This window comes from Ostrea edulis, chromosome 5 (genome assembly GCF_947568905.1).
Source record: "Ostrea edulis chromosome 5, xbOstEdul1.1, whole genome shotgun sequence".
NCBI lineage: Eukaryota > Metazoa > Mollusca > Bivalvia > Ostreida > Ostreidae > Ostrea > Ostrea edulis.
In genome coordinates this window covers 17,748,927-17,772,790 of record NC_079168.1, presented here as the reverse complement: position 1 = coordinate 17,772,790, position 23,864 = coordinate 17,748,927, and the positions used below count along the sequence as shown (strand labels likewise).

The 23,864-nt window shown below is 35.6% G+C and overlaps 1 protein-coding gene across 1 annotated transcript; it reads left to right on the top strand.

Moving 5' to 3' along the window:
- Nucleotides 1-20: 20 nt before the first annotated feature.
- LOC125651292 (uncharacterized) lies at nucleotides 21-23,330 on the top strand. The gene is made up of 9 exons (XM_056166010.1): nucleotides 21-2,170; nucleotides 2,256-2,283; nucleotides 2,534-2,677; nucleotides 3,330-3,427; nucleotides 4,576-4,728; nucleotides 15,336-15,366; nucleotides 15,510-15,644; nucleotides 18,627-18,863; nucleotides 22,760-23,330. The coding sequence occupies exons 1-9, from the start codon at nucleotides 2,129-2,131 to the stop codon at nucleotides 22,810-22,812; spliced, it is 921 nt and encodes a 306-aa protein (XP_056021985.1). The 5' UTR covers nucleotides 21-2,128; the 3' UTR covers nucleotides 22,813-23,330.
- Nucleotides 23,331-23,864: the final 534 nt, after the last annotated feature.

The following is a 23,864-nucleotide window of genomic DNA, read 5'->3' as shown; positions in this document are numbered from 1 at the left end:
ATGCACTCGCAAGCTCGTGCATTTTCACAGCCAACTCGTGCCAATATTCACCAATATAAGTTCAATAACCCTATAATATTGTAAAAGTGGTTATTTACGCTGGGTTTTAAGTACGCGTTTTTCCACGTCCAATATTACGTGTGGGGAAAAATACGCTGTAACTAAATATAATATATATAAGATTACTGATTTTTGAACAGTACGCGTGTCGTAAATATTCGAGCTTATTACCTGACTGCGTAACTAGCGTAAATTTCTCCCACAGGTAAATAAACACTCTTACAGTACATACAGTGAAATATCCTTTTTAAATAATCTCTGTACCATCAATAACGAAAATGTTTGCAATATTCCACGCAAAGAGGTGAAGATAATGAACAGTGATCAATCTCATAAATCCCATATAGAATATAAAATTGAGAGTAGCGTAAACACCGGCTCCTGGAAATACTAGAGATAATGTCCTTAGGAGGAGTAAACATCCAATGTTGATCGGTCACACCCACCACGAGCTGTTTATCTTGATCAGGTGAACGGAATGATACATAGTCAAAATCAGAATGTAAAGAACGGCATAACAATTGGTATGAAATACGTCAGACAACATTCAACCTAATGACAGGTTATATTCTAAATAAAATTATTACAACGAAACAGAATTTGCGAAATGATGACTTAAAACGAAACTGCTGAAATCCTATAACATCAGTTGTTAGCAGTCAGTCTCGATTTAAAAATTGAACATACGCATTATCGCGTACATGTACGTATATAATCAGTTGAGAGATATAGACACCATATTCAGGTGATAATGGAATATCGCTATATAAATATGGGAAATTGACTAGAGAGAAGCTTAAGAATCCATGAAACACGTCAGACAGCATTTAACCCAATGGAAGGTTGTATTGGCAAACTAGATTGTTATAATAACCCTAGAATTTGCGAAATGCTGACTTTAAACGAGACTGTTGAAACCCTTGCACCATCAACTTGTTTGTCAGTACCCTGCCTCGATTTAAAAACCGATCATACGCAGAACAAGCTATTGCGTATCAAATCAGTTGAGATATATAAATACCATATGCAGGTGATAATGGAATATTGCTACATAAATATGGGAAGTTGACGATTCATTTTTATATTTAAATGTCGAGTTCATGGTCATAGTAAGAGAATGGGGTTTTCCTCTCATGTAGAAGTTTAGGAATAAATGAATACAAAAACAGGTCAGCTAATAAAGGAGTATAATTTGTGTCCATGAGGATTCCAATAGACTGGGCTAATAAAGGATTGCAATTCGTGTCCATCGGAATTCCAGCAGGTTGTTGAAAGACCTGATTTCCAAAGACTGCGTATAAATTGCCAGTGAGGAACTCCATCATATGATATGAACTTTGATATATTTTTATCATTTTGGAATTACCTGCTCCCCTTAGAATCCCGTGACATTGGCTTTTTGAGAAGAGTCTTCAATTGTATATAAGTATAATGTAATTAGATTAGCAGCTTAAGAGTATCGGAAAGATTCTTGTTTTCATTGCAAGGATCTGGCATTAACTAAACAAAAAACGACAAATTGTCTATCTAGTAACGCCAGACTGCCGATAGTGAAAAAAAATCTGCAGTCCGAGTCATTTAAATCCTGAAAGATAATACTAGAATAACAGCCGAATAAAATTAAGCTTGGTCGACTGTGAAACTTTTCAGCGATGAAAGGGTTTTTTATCGACGTGGAATTAATAAAAGAAAAACAAATCTTCGTCTGTGATTTGAAATGACGGGACATAAAAAAGTTTCGTCTTGAATATTTTTATCATGGTAAGTAATTCTACATGTATTAAATTTGTACAAATATTTTGAAAAGAAATATGATAACTCTTAACCACTATTAGAATTTCTTTTACGAATTACTTATTTTTATATCTGTAAACCTTATTTCAAAAGTATAAAGATGAGACCATTGTATTTATCAATTGGACTTCATGTTTTCACAAGGGATATTGGAGTTTAGAGAAGAAAAGGTTCATCCGTTTATTACAGAAGAATGCAATAAAATTAAGGGATCTAAACCCTTTGTCCATAATTTTGATAGACATTTATTTTACTTATTTTCTTGGGGTTAACCATGACGCACAGGGCTGGAAGTCGCGTGAAAAAAAGACCCAAGGTATCTGTAGTAGAATAATTGGATCTTTCTTCAGGACTTTACGATACATTATGCCTTGAACTTATCAACTTTATTTCTTATTTAGGATTCCCTCACACCTGATCAAATCGCAGGTAAATGTTAACTTTACAACACTTTCGCAATCACATTCTTGTTGTATTGAAAGAAGAAAGATTTCCATTGTAATACACGTGTATTCGTGCATAAAGAGAGATAATTAACATTTCTTCATTAAGCAGGGCTATTTATTACGTCATCAGTTTGACTTTCAATGTCTATACAAAAGCGACATTGGATTTCATGATGATGTTTTGTCTGTAACATTTTGAATGATAACGAGAGCTATTCTTAAATGTGTACTAGATCTTCGGGAGACTTTCCGCCTTTTCGATAAAGATGGGGATGGGACGGTGAACTGTGATGAACTGGGGACAGTAATGAGACAGCTGGGCCAGGAGCCCTCAGACGAAGAACTCAGGCAGATGATAGCGGAAGTCGACGAGGATGGTAAGCATATACCTCTGTGAACTGCTGGTTGGTTTTTTATTCACTGAATGAATAATCTCAAATGCATATGTATGCGATGCGCTGAGACACTAAGAGAAATGCACTGCAAAACTACGATTACGCACTCCCTCCTGATGAGGTAATACCTAATTTGAAGAAAAAGGTACTACCCTGTAGCATATACCTATCTTAAAACTGTTTTATCTTATTTAAAAGAAACCCATGTCAATAATGATAATCTAATCCTATTCAATAAATCACAAATTAAACCCATGTACAGTGTATATCTTATTTGAAATCTTTATCAAATCAATGGGCATGTGTAATCTCTTGATCTATTAACCCATTGAATCAATTAATCTATCAATAAATGTGGTCTTACCAATCAGTGGCACTTTTAACATTCTACAATTACCCGTTCTTCCTTCGAGTAATCACCCATAGTACGCCATAACTGCGTGCAGTGGAAGAACCTGACAAAATCCACTTCTAAATAAATCTTTATGAGATTACGGCAGACTGATCTGAAATGCATTGACCCTATAACAAAATCCCTTAAAGCACTTAACACGTTTACTAATCGTTCTACATGTAAGTCTTTTTATACCTGTATATACACATCGTTGATTGTTTGTTTTGATCTTGAAATTAGGAAGCGGGGAGATTGAATTTGAAGAGTTTTGTGCCATGATGGCTAATCGGATGAATCAACCAATAGATTCACCAAAGGAGTTAATAGAGGCATTCGAGGTAAACAGTGTAGTACACGCACAAAACATGCTTTATATCAACTGATTTTTCATACCAATGTGTTTAAATTGTCGGTCTTTTATTTTTGTACTTGATAAGTTTAAGATGTACTGTATATTATTCGGAATGTTTTCATCTTAATTCTTGGTTGTTCCTAAAGGAGTCTAACTCTGGAAATCGTGACTCAATATTTAGGATTAACTTTCATTAACCTCGCAATGAAGTTCTTTTTACAAGAATTAACATCAAGCAATACAGTATTGTGTTCAATTAAATGATTATTTTGTACATCCTCCATCACACATGAAAAAGCTGATAATTTTCATATAAATGTGAAAAGTTTAGTAATTATCATCATTATTATATACATTCCGTTTTGGGTCCTCTTTAAACACATTCAAATACTATTATTGAACTGGAATATGAAAGGTGAAGACAACGAACAGTGACCAATCTCATAACTCCTACAAGCAATACAAAATAGATAATTGGGCAAACACGAACCCTGGACACACCAGAATATAAATTCCACCTTTATCGTTTATATAAAGAAGAAATATAAACATTGTTATGAAAAGGTGAATAAAACTCTAAGCATTGTTAATATGTTAACCCATATCTTGGGAAAGTTTTATAGAATCATTTGTTTTTTTATAGAGATAGATTAATGAAATAAAAATCAGCTCAACATCAGTTCTTGTCATGCCTTTGTTGCTAACTGAAAGGAGATAGGAATATAATTTTTATAAGCTTTTAATTTAAATGGTTGTCTCTTTATTTCCTCGTAATATTAAAATAACATATAAAGATAAAGGAAATCACCAATTTGCTTCTCAAACGTCATTTGCCTTCAAAAGACTTGGAATTGCTTAATCCTATGAACCAGTGATTCCATTATTAAAGGAAAAATTAAATTAACAAACAAATGTTTAACAACTGTAAGTTTACCCGAGTTTCTGGTTCAGCCTGCAGGGAATTTATACCATATGGATTTGCTTCTTATGGGTTGATGCAATGGTGTTCAACTCTATTGGGTGTTTCGCTTTAGAATCAAGTTCTACGTGATTTTACTCCGTTTTCCTGGTAAAATTGCAAAGATGATTTTGTGCAAGTCTCACACTAATATAACTTAAAATTAAACTTTTAAGATATTTGACGAGGAGAGACGGGGTTATATTACTATGGAGGAATTTCGGTCAGTTATGACGACATTGGGAGAGAAGCTGTCACACAGTGATGTAGATGAAATGGTTACTATGACAGGAATAGGTAGAAACGGAAAAGTCAGATATAAAGGTATGTAATACGATCTTCTTTAGATGTTGATTTAAGAATATTAACTGCATCACGAAGTCGTTGATTTTTTACGATCTCCGTTAAAATCGTCTACTGTATCAATTTTAGATGTATACATAAAGATCAGGGGCGCCATGTGTGAATCAAAGCTACTTTTCACGTAGTTACACCTTTTACATTGTAATCGTGGTTTACATGTACGTACGACGCCCACGATTTCTGAGGCGAAAAGCCTTAAAACAGCCTTTTGTGTCCTACTAAAAAATGGCGGGAAGTCTACATTTGTGACAACTCGGGTTAAAACAGTTCTACGTAACCTGTGCAACGATACTTTTATATAAATATTCTATATAACTTAAGATTACCGGTAGAATTTTTAACCAAATTATGCTGCTAATGGAATTGGGACTGATCTACTGGTACATGACTGAGTTATTTAGTGCTAATATATCTAAAACCCTGAAGGCGGAGGAAACCAAACCAATTAGATTGTTTTGTATCCACCTCAATCGGTAGATATTCTCAACGTTAAGTTTTGAAAGATAGGTTCTTGACTATAGGTAGGCTTTGAAATATATTAGGAAATTGCTATTAATGTAACAACGTGAGGATATTAAAGATTTATTCAAAAGCAATACATACGCAAAAACAAATTTGAGAAATTCTGTCACTCTTCCACTCATTGTTGCACCGAAAAGAATTCAAATCTGCTTAACTCATTCCTTGGTTCATTATATTCAGTTAACGTGCATATGCAAGTATTAGGTGTGATTTTAATTATGCTGTGAATTTCTTTTTCCAGAGTTCGTGAAAATATTGACGAAAGAATAATTATTCTATTGTTAGTTAAAGCTTTACTTGTGTATCATATTCTGTAAAATTGTTTGTATAATTAACGCAATAAATTTGGTTTATTTCTTTGCAAATTCTTCACGTTTTCTGTGCTTGAGATTATTTTTAAATCCACTTCATTCCATTTGCTTTATAAGACATAGCATCTATTGCAAAGACGGTGTTGCACGTCTCGGGTTAATTTCCCTAAAGGTGTTGTACGAAATATCGATAAAATAAAGTTATTCAATTTCAATTCTTTTTATTACGAAAGACACATACATGTGTATCATAAAGCATTATAACAAATTGAACATGTATGATAATTACAACAAAGATGAAAATAAATGGCCAATTCTTTGAAAGGTATCTAGCAGATGTACATATGATAGTATAATGATAGTAAAAAGGAGAATGACGGTACAAATTACATATTATAGACTGTCTTTAGTTTAAAAGCTCTACAAGTAGTTTCTCCTCAGTTACAAAGTCAGGCGCGGATCCAGAAATTTTTTCCAGGGGGGTCGAACCTTTTCACAGAATCGAACCCGTGATATAACTCATTTTTCTTATAAATCGTTAGATTGTAATTTTTTTATCTTTGCAAATTCCAGGAGGGGGGGGGGGGGTCCGGACCCCCCGACCCCCCCCCCCCTTTAGATCCGCGCATGAAAGTTTTTTAATATTGTTATAACTTAATAGTTATATAAATTTGAACATAGAGATTTTACTTCAGTAATGCATTTTCTTTACATTAGTTTGCCAATTCAACATGTCATTGGGTCAAATGCTGTTTGGCGTGTTTCATACTAATTGTTAGGCCGTACTTGGCACACTGATTCTGACTACGGATTGCTCCGTTTGTCTGATCAAGATATGGGGCCCAAGGTGGGTGTGACCGGTCGACATGGGATGCTTACTCTTACTAGGTACGTGATCCTGCCTCTGGTATATCCAGGAATCCGTGTTTCCCGTACTCTTAATTTTACATTCCTTATAGGAATTATGAGATTCATCACTGTTTTTTACCTTCGCCTTTTCATGAAATTAAAGTGAATGCTTGACGGAATTTGCTGAAAATCAATTAAATGGAGCGTTTCAGTTCAGTGGAACAAAGAGATTGACTACCATTTAACAAGAAGTTCGAATTGGTATGTGGCCACGTAATAATATGGAGAGAGAGAGAGAGAGAGAGAGAGAGAGAGAGAGAGAGATTCCAGATGACCGAATGGACGTTTGGTATTTTATTTATAAATTTAGTTCACGGAGAAAAACAAAAACTTCCGCACACTCATTACATTTAAATGCTTGATTTTTGTGAACATGTTTATAAAATGAAGATTTGTGTTGAAGTGATTCCGAACAAAACTAAGATATAAAGCATTCTTCACCATCACGAACTACCTCTGTATGGTCTATTTGTAAATTATTCAGGCCATCTCCAAGCACAAAATATTAATCAGATGTTGTGCTTATTGGGTTTCACACAGTAAGCCAGGTATTAATATAAATCACTTGTATTCCTGTTGTTTTTCAATGATATATCACACTAATCTATTTTATACACCTGGGGTCCAACAGGTCGCATACAGCACGTGCACGACATTAACGTTTAGTCAATATCTTTGAATGCGTTTGATTTTATACACAGACAATATATTTCATAAACTTCCACAGATAATGTTATTAATAACAGTCATCAATCTCACAACTCCCACAAAGAATAAGAAATCAAGAACAGGATAAACACGGATCCCTGGACATACCAAATGTGGGATCATGAGCATAGGAGGAGTAGGAATCCCCTGTCGACCGGTCACATACGACGCGAGCCCTATGTCTTCATCGGGTAAACGGAGTAATCCGTGGTCAAAATCGGTGTGTAAATAATAACCTAACCAATGATATGAAACACGTCAGACAGCATTTGGCCCAATGACAGGTTACACTATAAAAGTCCTGATAAACCGATTTGATCATAAAGACAGTTTAATGTCAAACTCGCCCAGACCGTCGGAATTATGTTGAGGTGTTTGATAAAATTAGAAAGTGTATGTTGGATTCAACTGTTTTTATACATTCCAAAATGAATATTTACTTCCGTAAACATATATTTACCATAGAAATAAATCATGAAATTGGACAAACATCGTACCATATTTACATTTGCTCTTTAATCCTGTGATAAAATGCATTAGAGGGTTTTGAAGTGTATTTGCTTATAAATGCAAAGACCGAATCACTATAAATATGTTAGGCGTATGAACACTATTGGGCATGTCGTCTGCATCACGACCCACAGGAACTGGTGATTTTGTAATAATAATAGTAGGGGTTTATACCATACCATCTCCTAATAAAACTATTATTACCCCTTATTAGGGGGTGCTATAGTATAGAACTCTGCAAATATTATTACAGACAAAACTAGAGATTGTTTTTATGAAAAACAAATGTCTCCTCAGCTCCCCAAATTGGAAGTGCTCCAAACGAAACCTCCTCCCCTTAAAGTACTGTATGATATGAAGGAGAAAGCATAAGCAGGAACATAGCAATTATGAACTCTGATATCCCACAGAGAAGAAGTGTTCACAAGCTATTTTACATCCTCCACCCCTCTTAGATCCACTATAACTTTTAGGAAAATAATTGGCTCTTTCTGTCCCGACAATATGCACATCTACAAATGGCAATGAAGCATTGTACAAAGTTTCAAATCCATCATATAAGCCATATAGGAGGAAAAGTGTTCACAAACTATTTTACACCTTCCAACCCTTAGGTTCACTATAACTTTGAGAAAAACAATTGGATCCTCATATCCCTATCATATGCACATTGCAAATGGCATTGAAGTATTGTACAAAACTTCAAGTCTATCGGGTAAGCCTTATAGGAAGAGAAACGTTCACAAGCTCTTTTAACATCCTCCACCATTCTTAGGTCCACTATAACTTTATAAAAATAATTGGATCTTCCAGTCTCGACAATATGCACATCTACAAATGGCAATGAAGCATTGTACAAAGTTTCAAATCTATCAGATAAGCCATATAGGAGGAGAAGTGTTCACAAGCTATTTTACATCCTCAACCCCTCTTAGATCCACGATAACGTTTGGAAAAATAATTGGATCCTCCTGTCCTGCCAATATGCACATCTATAAATCACAATGAAGCATTGTATAAAGTTTCAAGTCTATCCGATGAGCAATCTGGTAGAAGCAGCTTCCACAAAATTTTGTGACAAACAGACGGACGGACGGAAAGTACAAAAATATAACTCCCCCTGAAGAGGGGAGACATAATTATCAGTTTATATGCTCGGCCGTAAGTGTGCAGAAAAAAAACAAAGCTCCGTTGTCCATTCCCGTCTCAGACAACACAAGTGAACCTCATTCGATGCCAGATAAGTTGATCTTACCTCTAATGAAAAGCGAAGAGAAAGAAAAGCGATCAATTTCACAACTCCTATAAGCAATACAAAATAGAGAGTCGGGCAAACACGGATTCTTGGACACACCAGAGGTGAGATCAGGTACCGAGAAGTAAGCGTCTCCTGTCGACCCGTCACACCCGCCGTGAGCCCTGTTTCTTGATCAGGCAAACAGAGTTATCCGAAGTTAAAATCAGAGGGCCAAGAATCGGTATGAAACACATCAGACAACATTTGACCCAAAGATAGGATGTATTGGCAAACTAGATCGTTATAACGACCATAGAATTTGTGAAATGCTGACTTTAAGCCAGACTGTTGAACCCCTGCACCATCAACTAGTTTGTCGGTAGCCTGCCTTGATTTTTAAAACTGACCATATGCAGAACAAATTCTTGCGTATCGAATCCGTTGAGAGATATAAACACAATATGCAGGTGATATTGGAATATTGCTACATAAATAAAAGAATCCAAGTTCCTGGTGAGTGAGTGGTTCTCGTTAAAAACAATCTGACTAAGCAGATGATATGCATCAGCGTTTAAATAATCGTTCAAAATACGCAATTTCTGAGTTGCCCATTAGTTATTTCCCTTTGAAGAACACTTACACACGGTGAGGTGCAAAATATGTTTTCGTATTCACGCGGTGGATACAAATGCTAATCACTGCGTTCATATATTGCCCAAATGATGATTACCAGACGCCATGCAACCATCCGAATTGCAAGGACACATGTATAAAGTTAGTAAATTTATGAGTATTTGATAATAGAATAGCTCAAATCATCTTTCTTTGATAAAAGTATCACTCGTGTTGCAGAGAAAATAAATAATGATTTCATATTTTTGGCACGCTGTTTTTGGCTATATTTAGCTCTAAAACTTCATAGTTATTTCGGATTTCAAACATTTCGGTTGAGCATCACTGAAGAGACATTATTTGTCGAAATGCGCATCTGGTGCATCAAAATTGGTACCGTATAAGTTTTACATTATGACCCCTGGGTCGAGGCCTCTGCTGGTGGACTGTTAGTCCCCGAGGGTCTCTACAGCCCAGTAGCTAAGTACTTCGTTACTAGCTTGAAAATACGGATGTATATTTAATTGCTGTTATAAAATTTAGAAATTCATTTCAAAATTAAGGATTATCTCCCTCATGCATAGCTCTTATCCTTGGACGAATTTGGCTCCACTTTTTTGGCACGCTGTTTTTGGCTATATTTAGCTCTAAAACGTCATAGTTATTTCGGATTTCAAACATTTCGGTTGAGCATCACTGAAGAGACATTATTTGTTGAAATGCGCATCTGGTGCATCAAAATTGGTACCGTATAAGTTTTACATTCAATTTGATGACATACACTGTAATTGAAACAAATTATTCTTGATATATTCAATTTAATGTATACCAACAGCTGATATAAACAAAATTTACGCTTTCAGAACTTTTATTGTTATTTACATAGCAATTCTATACTGTACATGTATTTACACATTTTGTACCCATTAAAGCACTCAACAGAATACTGAATGTACCTCCATCACAAAAGAGCTGATATCTCGAAAATTGCGTATTGAGACTTTTTATTCCCTGAAATTATATATACAACTTATACGTAAAAACACACAGATTTGAAATTAAATGGTACAGTAAAATGTTGTTGTCTCTATTGTGACGTATATTTCTTTTCTATGTACGCGATGAACGACATTCGATCATGACCACTGAACTACTTCATGGGTATCAACTGTAATGGCAAATATTTAATTGTAATGGGTTCTTAAGAGAATTAACCCTAATGATCTATGAAAACACGAGTTTTCAAAATATGATAAACCCGAACCTTCGGTAAATATGGACGTGATCTGTTTAGTTCTTCGTAGTTGTACACTGATCCCTACTAAACACACCCGGCTGGTGTTAGTGTTCCATTGTTTAGTGGAGTACCTGTAAATTTAAAACTCATATTGTCCCAAATCATAAAACAGAGGTTAAGCCGAATTAGAATTCTGTATAAATCTAATCCCAGTTACCTACATTGCCCAGTCCACCACGAAGTCGTCAGTACCACGGTATGACAAGTCGTGGAGATGGTAAGTTTTTCCCTCTTTTAAATTCCAAGTTTTTGTTCATCAAGACATGTTTCTGACTATTCATTCAAACGATTGCAAGTAAAAGATTATCAAGGAAAAGTAAAGAACGCATAATACTACTAGAACAGGAAGACTCTTCAAATGTGTCATATCCCCTACGTACCGTACAGTTACAAAGGTCTTTGGTAAATACATTTTGATAACTCTGCATTGAATTCCGTTTTGTAATTTTTGATATTGGTTTTTTGATAAACCTATTTCTAAACATGATTTTGATATGGTTTGCAAAACAATTCTTTTTTGTTAATGATTTTTAAAGTATCATGCTTACGCAAACGTTGAATGATACTCAAACTTGTTTATCCAAGTATAGTAAATATAGAATGTAGACAACGTTGCTCACATTTGGAAATATGCTTGGTATAGATTAAACATTAATATGGATTAAGTGTGTCAAAATGATTTACCATTGCTGATTGTTTATCAAAGAATTTTTGACGTAAGATTTAAAATAATAATCATTAGTTTTCATTTTTAAAAGTTTCAGATGTCCATGGTCATATATTTCTGTTTTATTGATAATCACTTTAAAGGTAGTCGTTATTTACTTCAATAACTCTTAAATTTTATTCGACGACTTCGTACATCTTAATGCAGACATGAGTAATACTTCTCTGCAAACTGGATTTGCATTTGGATTGTTGCTCTCTACGATTTTGCTTGTTCTTAATTATTCAAATTGAATACTTAAACAGGAGGAGAATGTAGAAACTGTAAGTAAAAAAATTCAGGTGATATCATAACCATGTTCCTCTTAGAACCGAACTTTGATGATTGCTCAGTTTTATTAATATCATTGTAATCTCATTTACACTCATGTGTATAACATTAAAATATATATATCTTTGTGTTTTTAATTTTTGGTTTTAAAAATGGTAGTTGATTGGCGGGCATACAATCCTATCTTCCTTTCTCACGATGCTGCTTACATGGAGTGCATTTATTCCTTTTAAGTTCAGATTGATGAATACATGAAAGTGTTTATAAACACTTCCGAAATCTCTAACCCCTAGTCATTGTGCTGCCTTTCCCTTTTCTTGTTTCATGTAGTCAATATTCTTGGAGCTGTATGGTCCAATGTTTCGTCAAATTTTGTTCGCTTGATAAAACCATTATCGCATCTAAACATTTGTAAAGATATCCAACACTTCTTATATCATTATGTACAATTTGTTTGATTTTAAATCAATGTTTACAAACAACTGTACATGTTACTCGGTCATCTGTAACACATATTTAACAGAAATTCAAGTGATAATTTCAAATGACTCCGAGAACATATTGATGAGCTTGCGTCTGCTGGCACTTCTGTAAAACGATTGTATTTGATGATTAGTATTAATTAACCTGGACCACCGTTTTGTCTCCTTACCCGACTTCATGCTTCACCATTAGCATCGGAGTCCCCAAACCGATAAGACCGCAAAAACCGAGGCTCCGTGTCACAGTAGGTGTGGCACGATAAAGATCCCTCCCTGCTCAAAAGCCATAAGCGCCAAGCATAGGCCTAAATTTTACAGCCCTTCACCGGCAATGGTGACATCTCCATATGAATGAAATATTCTCAAGCGGGATGTTAAACAATATACAATCAACTAACCCAACATCAGCAAGCGTAACGTAGTTATAATGTTAACTGACTCTTTTTATGCTAAAAGAAAATTTCTGTACCTTTTGTTTTAATGCAAATGTTTTCAGACATGCAATTCATGAAAAGTTGATAACTTGTTAAACCAGGTCAGCTGCGTTAGAATAAATCTTTATGCTCTAGAAGGAAAATGATAGATCATACAGCTTTGAGTTCTAAAAAAAAAAGTGTGCATAATATTAAAGTCATCTATCTATAAAGCATCATATAACAATTAACTATATGATATCTGAAAGACAACATAAACTCTTAACATTTCTTCTTTGTCCATACGGTTTGAATTAGATACTAAAAACCTTTTCCTCTCCCCGACGTTCCTCCTTAAGTTGCTGTTTTGTGTTACATGTGAGAATTGATTCTGCTTTTGTTCCGAATTTGGCTGCATTTCCCTGTTTCCATTTTTTTTATCCAACAATTACTGTCTGTCATCATCTAAAACTGTTGATTATATGATATCATAATGTTGTTATAATGTTCTACTCCATTAATTGTATACATCTACTTACTTACAATGATGCCTAATGAAGAGATAATGTCTCCACTATCAATAAAATTTAGTAGTAGTCTGTTAATTGATATAACAATGGTGCATTCAATACTTTGTCATTTATAATTACATTTTATACGATATAGATTATCAGGCATTTAGGTAAATTACTGTACATTTGACGTCGTTTCTTTCCCTGAAACAACCCCGACTGAGTACAGGTGTAAGTTAGAAATAATTTCCAAAGATACGTGTAGCTTTTGTATATGATATTCAATGGCTACTCCAGACAATGAAAACTAAATTCATACTAGATTAGTAATCTCCTAAACATGGGACATATCAATTCCATGGTTAATCAAACCTCATTTATAACTTTATATTACAACAAAATTGTTCAAATATAACTACAATCATTACAGTGTGTGTATATATATATATATATATATATATATATATATATATATATATATACTTAGTAATATATATAATTTTGCATACGCGATAAACTTAACTTTACAACAGCTGTGTCAGCCTCCACGAGGACTGGTGCGGATCCTGCAGGGCCAATATACCCTGTATCAGCCCGGTAAAGAGTACATCAGCACCCAAACATGAAAATATGACCGAACACATTCTATGAATCTTTAAATAGAGGACCCTATATATCAGGCCTTCGGCCCTCGGGCTGATACAGGGTGTAATTGTATTATTCTCTATATACAAGTATGTACTTAAAACACATGTAACAAAAATATGTAGAGTCCTTTGTTACAGTAGCATTTGATCCCAAATACATTACCCACAGCAATGTGAGTTGTTTGTTTTTTTGTTTTTGTTTTTTGTTTTGTTTTACACTGGTGAGATGTCATTGATAATGACGTCATACATGTATATTTTATGATTCACGCTTCATTGTAAAGTAAAAAAAAAAAAATCACCTTCAATTTGAAATAGCATTCTGGGATACCTTGGGACTAGGTCAGCAAACAATCAACTTTAAACATGAAATTGTTGTCTGGTACATGTAAGGTCACTACAAAGAAATAGTGGATGCCCATACCTGACACAAAAACTGAGCAATGAACACCACATCATCACTCGTTAGAAAACAGTTCTCCAATACGAGAGTCTCCAGTTATAGCTGGAACACCGTTTTTCGCCGAATTTTATACACGCCTTCACAACTTTCAGCCCTATGAATTTCGGGTTTCTTGTGAGGTCATTCTTAGCAAAGGCAAATTAAAACAAATGGTAGATTTTTACATTGTAAATGCACAAGAGCCTAAATGATATTCCATATAAATCCTAATGGAGATAAGCAATCAAATTTCCATTCTCTCATGACGCTTTGAATTTGCTGGTGTCGGTAATATATACTCTCAACGCTAGATGACACCTACAGTACGAGATCATTCTTATTAAAACCGAATTAGGTGACAGTCGTTGTGCAGGTATTATAGAATTAATCATCTTCAAACTAAAAAGTAATTAATCACAACACGGATGAATATTCTACTGTAATTTATTTCTTGTCACCTTATTTTTGTATCAAACTACGCATATACGTTCACGCCGGTGAGAAGAAGATTAAAAATATTCTATCAGAGATTATATACTGTAGGATTGTGAGAATGTCAAACATACTTGTTGAAAGGGCTAATGGAGTTAAAAATAAACTAGATCATAACTGTATTTATATTCGTTAGATCTGACTTATTGAAAATGTTTAGTTTTGTTAAATATTATTCTCATCATGGCTGAAAATAATAGATCTTAAAAAGAATGCAGAACACAGAGAGATTAGGGACCCCGCACGATTCAACAAGGATTATACCTTATTTTGATGAATATAAATCCATTCAATGAATTTAATCTTGTTCAAATGGGGTGTTTTTTTTGGTGTATGAAACCTGGAAGAAACAGGTGGAAGGGTAATGGCAATTTAAATGTTCACAAATTTATATATTTAAAAAAAAAGTTATATATTATGCAGATTGTGTTTTTGTCTATTAGGCCAATCATCATCATTATACTATTTTTTCTATTTCACAGACGGATAATTTTGCACAAGAGGTTTATGTAGGTAGGTATATATTATGCTCATTTCTAATTTACAGAGAGAGAGAGCGAGAGAGAGAGAGAGAGAGAGAGAGAGAGAGAGAGAGAGTATTTGCATTCCGAAAAAAAGATTAGAATTGTATTATGCCATTTCCAACACTTTTACAGAGGCGTTCCGTGAGGCTGACGAGGACGGAGACGGATTTCTGTCTGAACGAGAGCTAGGGATCGCCTTACGAAAACTAGGTCACAATCCAAGTGAGGTGGAGATTCGTGACCTGATCTTAACAGTAGACGAAGATGGTGTGTATTCCGATCAATTCTGTAAAAAACTTTATTACATGCCTGTAAACCGTATGGTTTTGTGCTAATACACTGAACTGAACAGAAAGTCGACTGGGGTGTACACGTAAGGGTGTAATGACATGGGATGAAGTTAACGTACCCAATTTATTATGAATACATGTAGCATAAATATGGTCGGAACTTGTGACCAGTTGTCAACATTACAATATAGAGAGACTGATGTTACAAAAGCTATCGCACTGCATAATCGCTATTGTAACAATGTCTTTTATTGTAATATTACAACAGTGACTAGTACTACTTGTATCATGGCGCCGCGTCAAACCTACAATATTACCATCCCCTGCTTCCTACTTTGATATTTTATTGAACATAGATGTTAACGGAAAGCTAACAACTCAAATTTATGACAAACAAGATGATTTCAGCTTCTCCATCGTCAACTTCCAAAATTCCATTCTCACCTGCATATGATGTTTATGTCTCTGAACTGATTCGTTATGCAAGAGCTTGTTCTGTGTATGATCAGTTTTAAGTCGAGGTGGTTTTGACGATCTAGTTTGCCAATACAATCTTTCATTGTGTAAATGCTGCCTGACGTGTTTCATACCAACTGTTTTAGGCCGTTCTTTACACACTGATTTTGACTACAGATAATCGAGACATAGGACTCATTGCGGATGTAACCGGTCGACAGGGGATGTTTATCCCTCCTAGGCACCTCATATCACCTCTGGGACATTTTATGTCCAGGAGTCCGTGTTTGTCCACCTTTAATTTTGTATTCCTTATAGGAGTTATGATATTGATTTGTTATCTTCAACTTTTCATTCCTTCGGCAAGCACCCGATAGTCACGAGTCTTTTGGATATTCCTTAAAAACAGAGGTCTCGTGTCACGGTAGGCGTTTGCATGATAGAGAACATCTACATAGTAAAAAAATAATTGAACGAGACAAAAAACATACAAAAATATCAATTACACTGTATCACCGCTATTGTAATACATGTAACAATCAAATATAGTGTAATTAATGTAATCGCAGCTGTTATTATAATGGGGGTTACAACATGTTCTCCTACATACAAATAACGGGTTTACAGAAGTGAAGAATGAGTATGTTACAGATATGTACTATGCTACCAGGTCACGCAGATTAATCTTGAATTTGATAACTTCGTACGAAATTGTGATTACAGTCTACACCACGGTTACAACATGTTACTAGTATTATTTAATTTGCTCGATGTACATGTACAGGATGTATAAAGCATCGCAAAAATTTGACCTACATAGTACGTTGCTCATATTTAAACTAATTTCCATATTTTAAATATGAAAATAATCTGCCAAGGAGCTATCTTCGCTAAACATTTACACTTGGCAGATTTAGCCGAAATCCCGTATCCTCAGCAAAGTGAATATTAATACACGCGACCATAAATAACCCAATCGAAATACATCTTACCTGTGATGCACGTGTAAAGTGTAAATAACACTTGAGGCATAGTAAGATGTTTAAATAGTAATGGTTATCGTGCCATTTCACGGTGGCTGTGTAGATAATGTTCGAATTCAGTACAGTTGTAAAACATTCTCCGTTCAATCTCCACAAGCAGTGGTGGATTTAGAGGGGGCCCAGCACCCCCTCCTTCTTTTTCGTCACAAATTTACAAGACCTTAATTACATATAAAGATAAAACTCCAGATTTGGCACCCAAAATCGTTGAGCATTTTGGCTACTAGTACTTGACTTTTCCATGTGCCTCCCCCCTCTTCGGAAATCTTGGATCCGCCACTGACAAGTCTCTCACGGAAATCGTAAATAGAATGTGTGTCTTGTATTTAAAGGGGAAGGCAACCCAAAAAAATTTTTACATGATAAATGGTAGGACTAATTATATGATAAAGATTTGTCATACTATTTTGTTGATATACGGCCTAGATAAGCTTCAGTACTAATTTGAGAACGTTAAAAATTGAAATTCCCGCTATCTATAGAGGCTGCCATGATGTGGAACTCTTTCGTATTCAAAACCACGAAAATTAATAATTTTGACGTCACACTGTCTGTTCCGGTTTTGATAAGATTCTAAAACCATCAAAGATGTGCATGTGGTAGATTTTACGAATAAATAGGTTGATGTCAAGCAGTGAATTACACTAATGCGAAGGGGAGGTGTGAAATTTGGTTGTTTTTCTCTCGAAATTCCTGACCCAATCAAGTCATATGTGCAGAAAAGACTATGTAAACTGTAGATCCATCATTTGCGTAATGACAAGTTGAGGTTCTTGACACTTGTATGAAGAACGTGTACCGTCTGCCTGGTCTGCGATTCGACTGAACGTATTCTTTTTCTTAATTTCTTCTTGCGAAAGAACAGACCCAAATCCATACGGCTCCAAACTTAACTGTTCGTGACTTGTCATGTTTACAGTGCTGCTGTGAACCGATAGTGTGACGTCATAAATTAAACTTTAATGGCCGCTCTCTTAGCGGCGGGTAATTTAAAATATATGATAGATTAATGTTGATGAATTGTTAAAAAGGGGTTTTTGTTGTTAAAGACTGTCAATTATAATGTCAATAAGTGATACTTTGTTCATTAAAATAACAATGTAGTTAGGGTTGCCCTACCACTTTTCCGATCTTGCGCTGAACAACAAACGAAAACGTTTCCTCTTAGATGTTGGAAAGCTTGTCAATTTTGAAGTTTTTCATAATTCAAAACGTGGAGCTGTCATTAAACTGATTCTAGTATACACGTATTCTCATTGCTTAATAAGATGCAAAGTAGTGCGACTGCATTATCCAATAGAGGGCGCTATAGTACACAGTAACTATACGAAACTGCCAGGGCCTGGTTAAATGAGAGGGCCTGATATGCGTGATGGGGTGACTACTCTAATTGATGCGCATCATCTTAATAACCATTAAAAGTAACTCTAACTTTGAATTTCAAACATTTTATTTCACAGAGAATGGACATTTGGATATGAACGAGTTCATGAATCTAATGACCTTGAAGACGGCTGCTGTTGGAGAAGTCAATGACATGTTTAAAACATTTGATGTGGACAAAAACGGATTTATCGATTGGCAGGAACTGAAGGCGGGAATGCAGACACTTGTTGGGCATGACCTGGAGGATTCCGACATTGACGAAATGATGGATGAGGCGGATTTGGACGGAGATGGGCGAATCAATTACGCAGGTAATCAAACATAAAATGCTAACTTAATCACCCGATGAAGCAACAAAGAAAGCCATTTTATTTTTATACAAAATAATGACCAGCGTTATATATTTATATAATTTTATACGCCAGTCATTAGTATTATGTTATGGTGCTGTCCATGCATCTGCCTGGCAGGCAGGCTGGCTGGGTGACTGTCCCTCCGTCCGTCCGAGGTCATGTTTTCTGGACGTTTTTCCGTAACGAATGCATGTGAGACTGAAATTTGGTCACAGTTTCTCCCTCAAGAAGTGTAAGAGTGAGTTTGCATTTCAGCTGGATTAGTGCACCTTGACCAACTTTAAGGCTATAGGTAGGTCAAACAGTTTTTCGGACTTCTTTGCATTACAGATACAGACATTGCCCTGAAATTTAGTCTTAAGCTTCCTCTCAGAGAAATGCAAGTTCAGTTTGCATTTCAGTTGGACCTTCATTAGGATTAAAAGTTGGCTTTCCAGAATTTTTTCACTATGGATACAGATATTACTCTGAAAATTAGTCACAGGCTTCCTCTTGGAGGAATACATGTTCAGTTTGCATTTCAGCTGGATTGGTCCGTCCTTAACCTAAATTCGGGCTAAAAATAGGTCAAACAGTTTTCCGGGTTTTTATTACGGATACAGATATCGCCCTGAAATTTAGTTACAAAGCCTACTCTCGGAGGAATACAATTTTAGTCACAACCTCCCTCTCAGGGAAATACATAATCTGTTCACATTTCAGCTCAATTGGTTCACCATGACTTACTATAGGGCTAGAAGTAGATCAAATGGTTTCCTCGAGTTTTCTTCATCATAGATACAGATATTGCACTGACATTTTGTGACAACCCCCCTCCCAGAGAAATACATTATCAGTTCAGATGGATTGGTGCACCATAATTTACTTTAAGGCTTTTCTATTCAGAATGTGTGTTGTATCAATTCAGAGTGCACAATACACTTCCAGGTGGAAGCTAACTGTCAGACGGGCGAATATTGTACCGTTTATGGTACTCTTGTTTTGAAATATAAACTTGATTTAAGTACTAAATTATCATATCGTTGACCCATTCATTACATTAAAGGGAATAGCCAATGCACCCTTTGACCTTGATGACGCTCCATATTTGGTAATGATTACGCAGACATGCAGGTGGTACTAAAATCCGGATCGAAATATATAGTTTCCAACAAACATACATTCATTGTCGCAGATGAAAGCAATGTCAATTTCAAAAGACACACAACAGAAAAGATCCAGTGAATGTAAATATTATTTATTATTTTGAAGTTACAAATGTATTATATGAGGGATTGATATACATGTAGTGCCCGATATGATGACACTTATATATGTTAAAGTATAGGAATACCAAACCCTAATTATGAATCTGGGATGTTTGATGATACGCGAGATCCGGCCTCAGGACCTTAAACTGAGAGCATACGTAAGTCTAAAATTCAAATCCAAATTATCAAAACCTTTGAAATAATTTTCATTTAAAAAAAAAATAATTTTCCATATATTTTTGTACTTAATTTTTTTTCTATAAACCAACAGTTTCTTAAACATCTGTGCTAAATCTCAAGATGTAAGAAATCAAAAGATGGCCATAAAGCCTGGATCCGTGATGACAAACAATGTTTTTCGTCTGATCCATTTTGTCAAAATATAATAATTAAGAGAATCATGTCGAACAAGTCACATTCGGGATTGCGACGGATGCGACTGATCGTCAGGGGATGTTTATTCCTCCTAAGCACCTGATACCACCTTTGGTATGTCCAAGGGTCCGAGTTTGCCCAACTCTTTAATTTTCTTTATAGGAGTTATGAGATTGATCGCTGTTCGTTATCTTCACCTTTCATGCATCATGTTTTCTGAACAAATAACGCTCACAAAAACTAGCATTTGAACTAGGTTTGAGTAAAATTGAAAAATTGCGTACTTTTGAGATAATGTACAACAAATGATAGTAAATATCGGAGACAAATGTGAAACTGTAGATTTAGTTTGATTTCTTTTTTGGGGGGGTGGGGGGTCTAAAATGGCTGTTATGATATTGATGAATGGGAAAAAACTGTCATATCATATTTATCTTACTTTGGGAAAGTATGTGGTTGAATAAGGTTTAATTCTATCTATACGATTTATTAGCAGTATTTATTGTTGTTTTTGTAAGGAAACATGCCGAAAACAATACCCAGAATAGGGATGGTAAGCGAGGATTGCATACATGTGTACCTATTTATACAAACCGTCATTTTGAAACCATCATGTACATATATATTAGGTTACTGGCAAGAAAAATTGATGGTATAGATATATAATTTGTCCTAGCCTGAGCTAGGTGTTTTATAAAACACCAGATATACAAGTCCCAACATGCGGGGAGGGGAGATAATCTCTGAACGGGGTGTATCTTGTCAAAAAGGCAGAAAGGAGTTCAAGGTCAAAGTCTTGCTCAATTTCTCAATTTATGGATTTATTACGCCGGTATAAAGCATGTGCTTACGGAAGAAAATATTCCTTTAGGAAATACATGTACTTGAATACAACAAACCCTTTCTAAAATTATCGAACACCTCAACTCAATTCCGACGGTATGAGCGAGTTTGACACTACGTTGTGTTCATGATGAAATATCAGCACAGAGTCACTTTTATAACATATCTGTGTTACATTCTAGTTTATGGACATCTTGTAAATAAAATCAATCGCATTAAAAGCCAAGGTTAACATTTACTCGTGGTGTAATGCAACGTAATGGACCTCTGGTGTCTAACACAGATTAGTGCGAAATATCACTGGAAAACAATTTTCATTTATATTAACCGCTGGTTCCCTGGGAGCAGACGATCTACCGGTGTAGTTTAGTCACCTGGATCTCAGTTTTCATTGTGGTAATTCATACTGCGCACTACTGCCCTGTCTTACCATTAGGGTTGAAGCTAGCACAAAGGTGTGTGCACTGAATGTAGCATATTTAGACGCAAAGACAAAATTGCTCCTGTCATCTCATGAATAGTGCCCTTGTGTCATATATTTATCGGCGGAGTGTTCATGATATCCTGCGAGAGTCTTATATATTACTTACAGTACTTAAGATAAACCTTTTGGTCGAAGCGAGATCATCATTCTCCGTACAAGAAGTCTTTTTGATTTTGATAAGCCCATTGGGACCCGGGTTAGAATAGGTCCCAAGTACCGGGTACCTTGCTTAAGGGGCGACTAAATGGGGCGGTCCTTCGGACGAGACCGCAAAAACCGAGGCCGCATGTCACAACAGGTGTGGCACGATAAAAGACCCCTCCCTGCTCAATGGCCGTATGTGCCAAGCATAGGCCTAGATTTTGCAGCCCTTCACCGGCAATGGTGACGTCTCCATATGAGTGGAACATTCTCAAGAGGGACGGTAACAATATACAACCAACCCAACACCTCCTAGGCACCTGATCTCACCTCTGCTATATCCAGGGGTCCGTGTTTGCCCAACTTTCTATTTTGTATTCCTTATAGAAGTTATATAGGAGTCATGAGATTGATCACTGTTCGTTATCGTCACCTTTTTTATGGAATCAATCTATTTCCGAAAGTAGTTTATGTCTCTTGGTTATGGATTCGGAATTAAGACTTGGCGGGTAGGTATGATATCAATACTTTAAATGTTTGCAATATTTGTGATCATCTTACGCTAATTCATGCCTGCCATCTCTGTCACTAAATACTTGGTTTGTAGGACATTCAAGTGATTGGCGTCTTGTTATTCAAAATTTTATGGGATCTCAATTCTTACCCAAGACGGACGGTCGCTTTGCTTTTTAAGGCTGACGACAGTCAATCTACAATGCTAAACGAATCTTTTTAATATATTTTATACATTATTTTTCCAGAATTTGAACGTATGATGCAGAAAAATTTTGATCCGGAGAACGAAGAGGTCTGAAGGAAATATGATCCGTTTGGAAGTGCTGCATATACCATTTCCAAATCAGTTTTGCTTCATCTTTACTAAGTCCTCTTATGATTGTTTATCAACGGTTATATTCAATCACAAAAACAGTGTTTGCTGTTTATTTATTTACCTGATAAGTATTATAGAGACACACGGTCATCACTAGGACTATGTATTATCGCTGCTAGTTTTTATTTGACAATTGCAACTTCTGTTATTTTCATATGCAAATGTTGATGTATTGGCTGCCCCTTTCCCACTTATATATAGCAGTGTGTATCAACCTTTGCTTTTTTCCGTCCCATCTCCTACGATTAAGGGTTATAAGGTTTTGGACACAGCTACCCCTATTTGTTTTTTTATTAAATTATGTTCGTCAAGAAGTTTCAGACAAATTCATTTTTAAAAACGATGCTGAGTGCTTACTTATATTAGATGGGATAACATTTATTAAAAGTCGGTTTTACAAATAAAACAGTAGTTCTTTTATAAGAACTATTTTCCGAATATTAAAGATGTTGTTATATTTTATTCGCTGTTCCTGATAGGTTCCAGTTTGAAATCAATATTTTGTCTATTTCTGATATATTGTACATTTATTGTTATGCTGGATTCCAGCGTACATCAAGTTCTCAAAAGAGGGTGTTGCACCGAAGCGGGAACTTTCCCTAATCGGAGCTCCGTGCCAGCACTCGTGACGTAGAACTGACCTTCATTCATATTTATACTCATTGCGTATTTGCCATTTAAATATCTGTATAGGTACGTTGAATCACCACTTCTGGCATATGATCAACGGAAATGAGAGAGCGCATGTAGATCTTATTCGCGCTGAAGGTTTGATTTAAAGTACGTACAAAGAATGAGTTTCTTCTTATGGGTGTGTTACATGATGGTATATTGAAACAACAGCTATTGTTGGTACTATGGATGATGTTCCGTGTTTCAAAGTCAGTAAATTTTTTGGCCTTGATTCGTCGTTTGTTGGTGGCTGCTACAAAGTAAGTATCAGGCGGTATCGCTGGTGCTAGCCCTTCAACCAC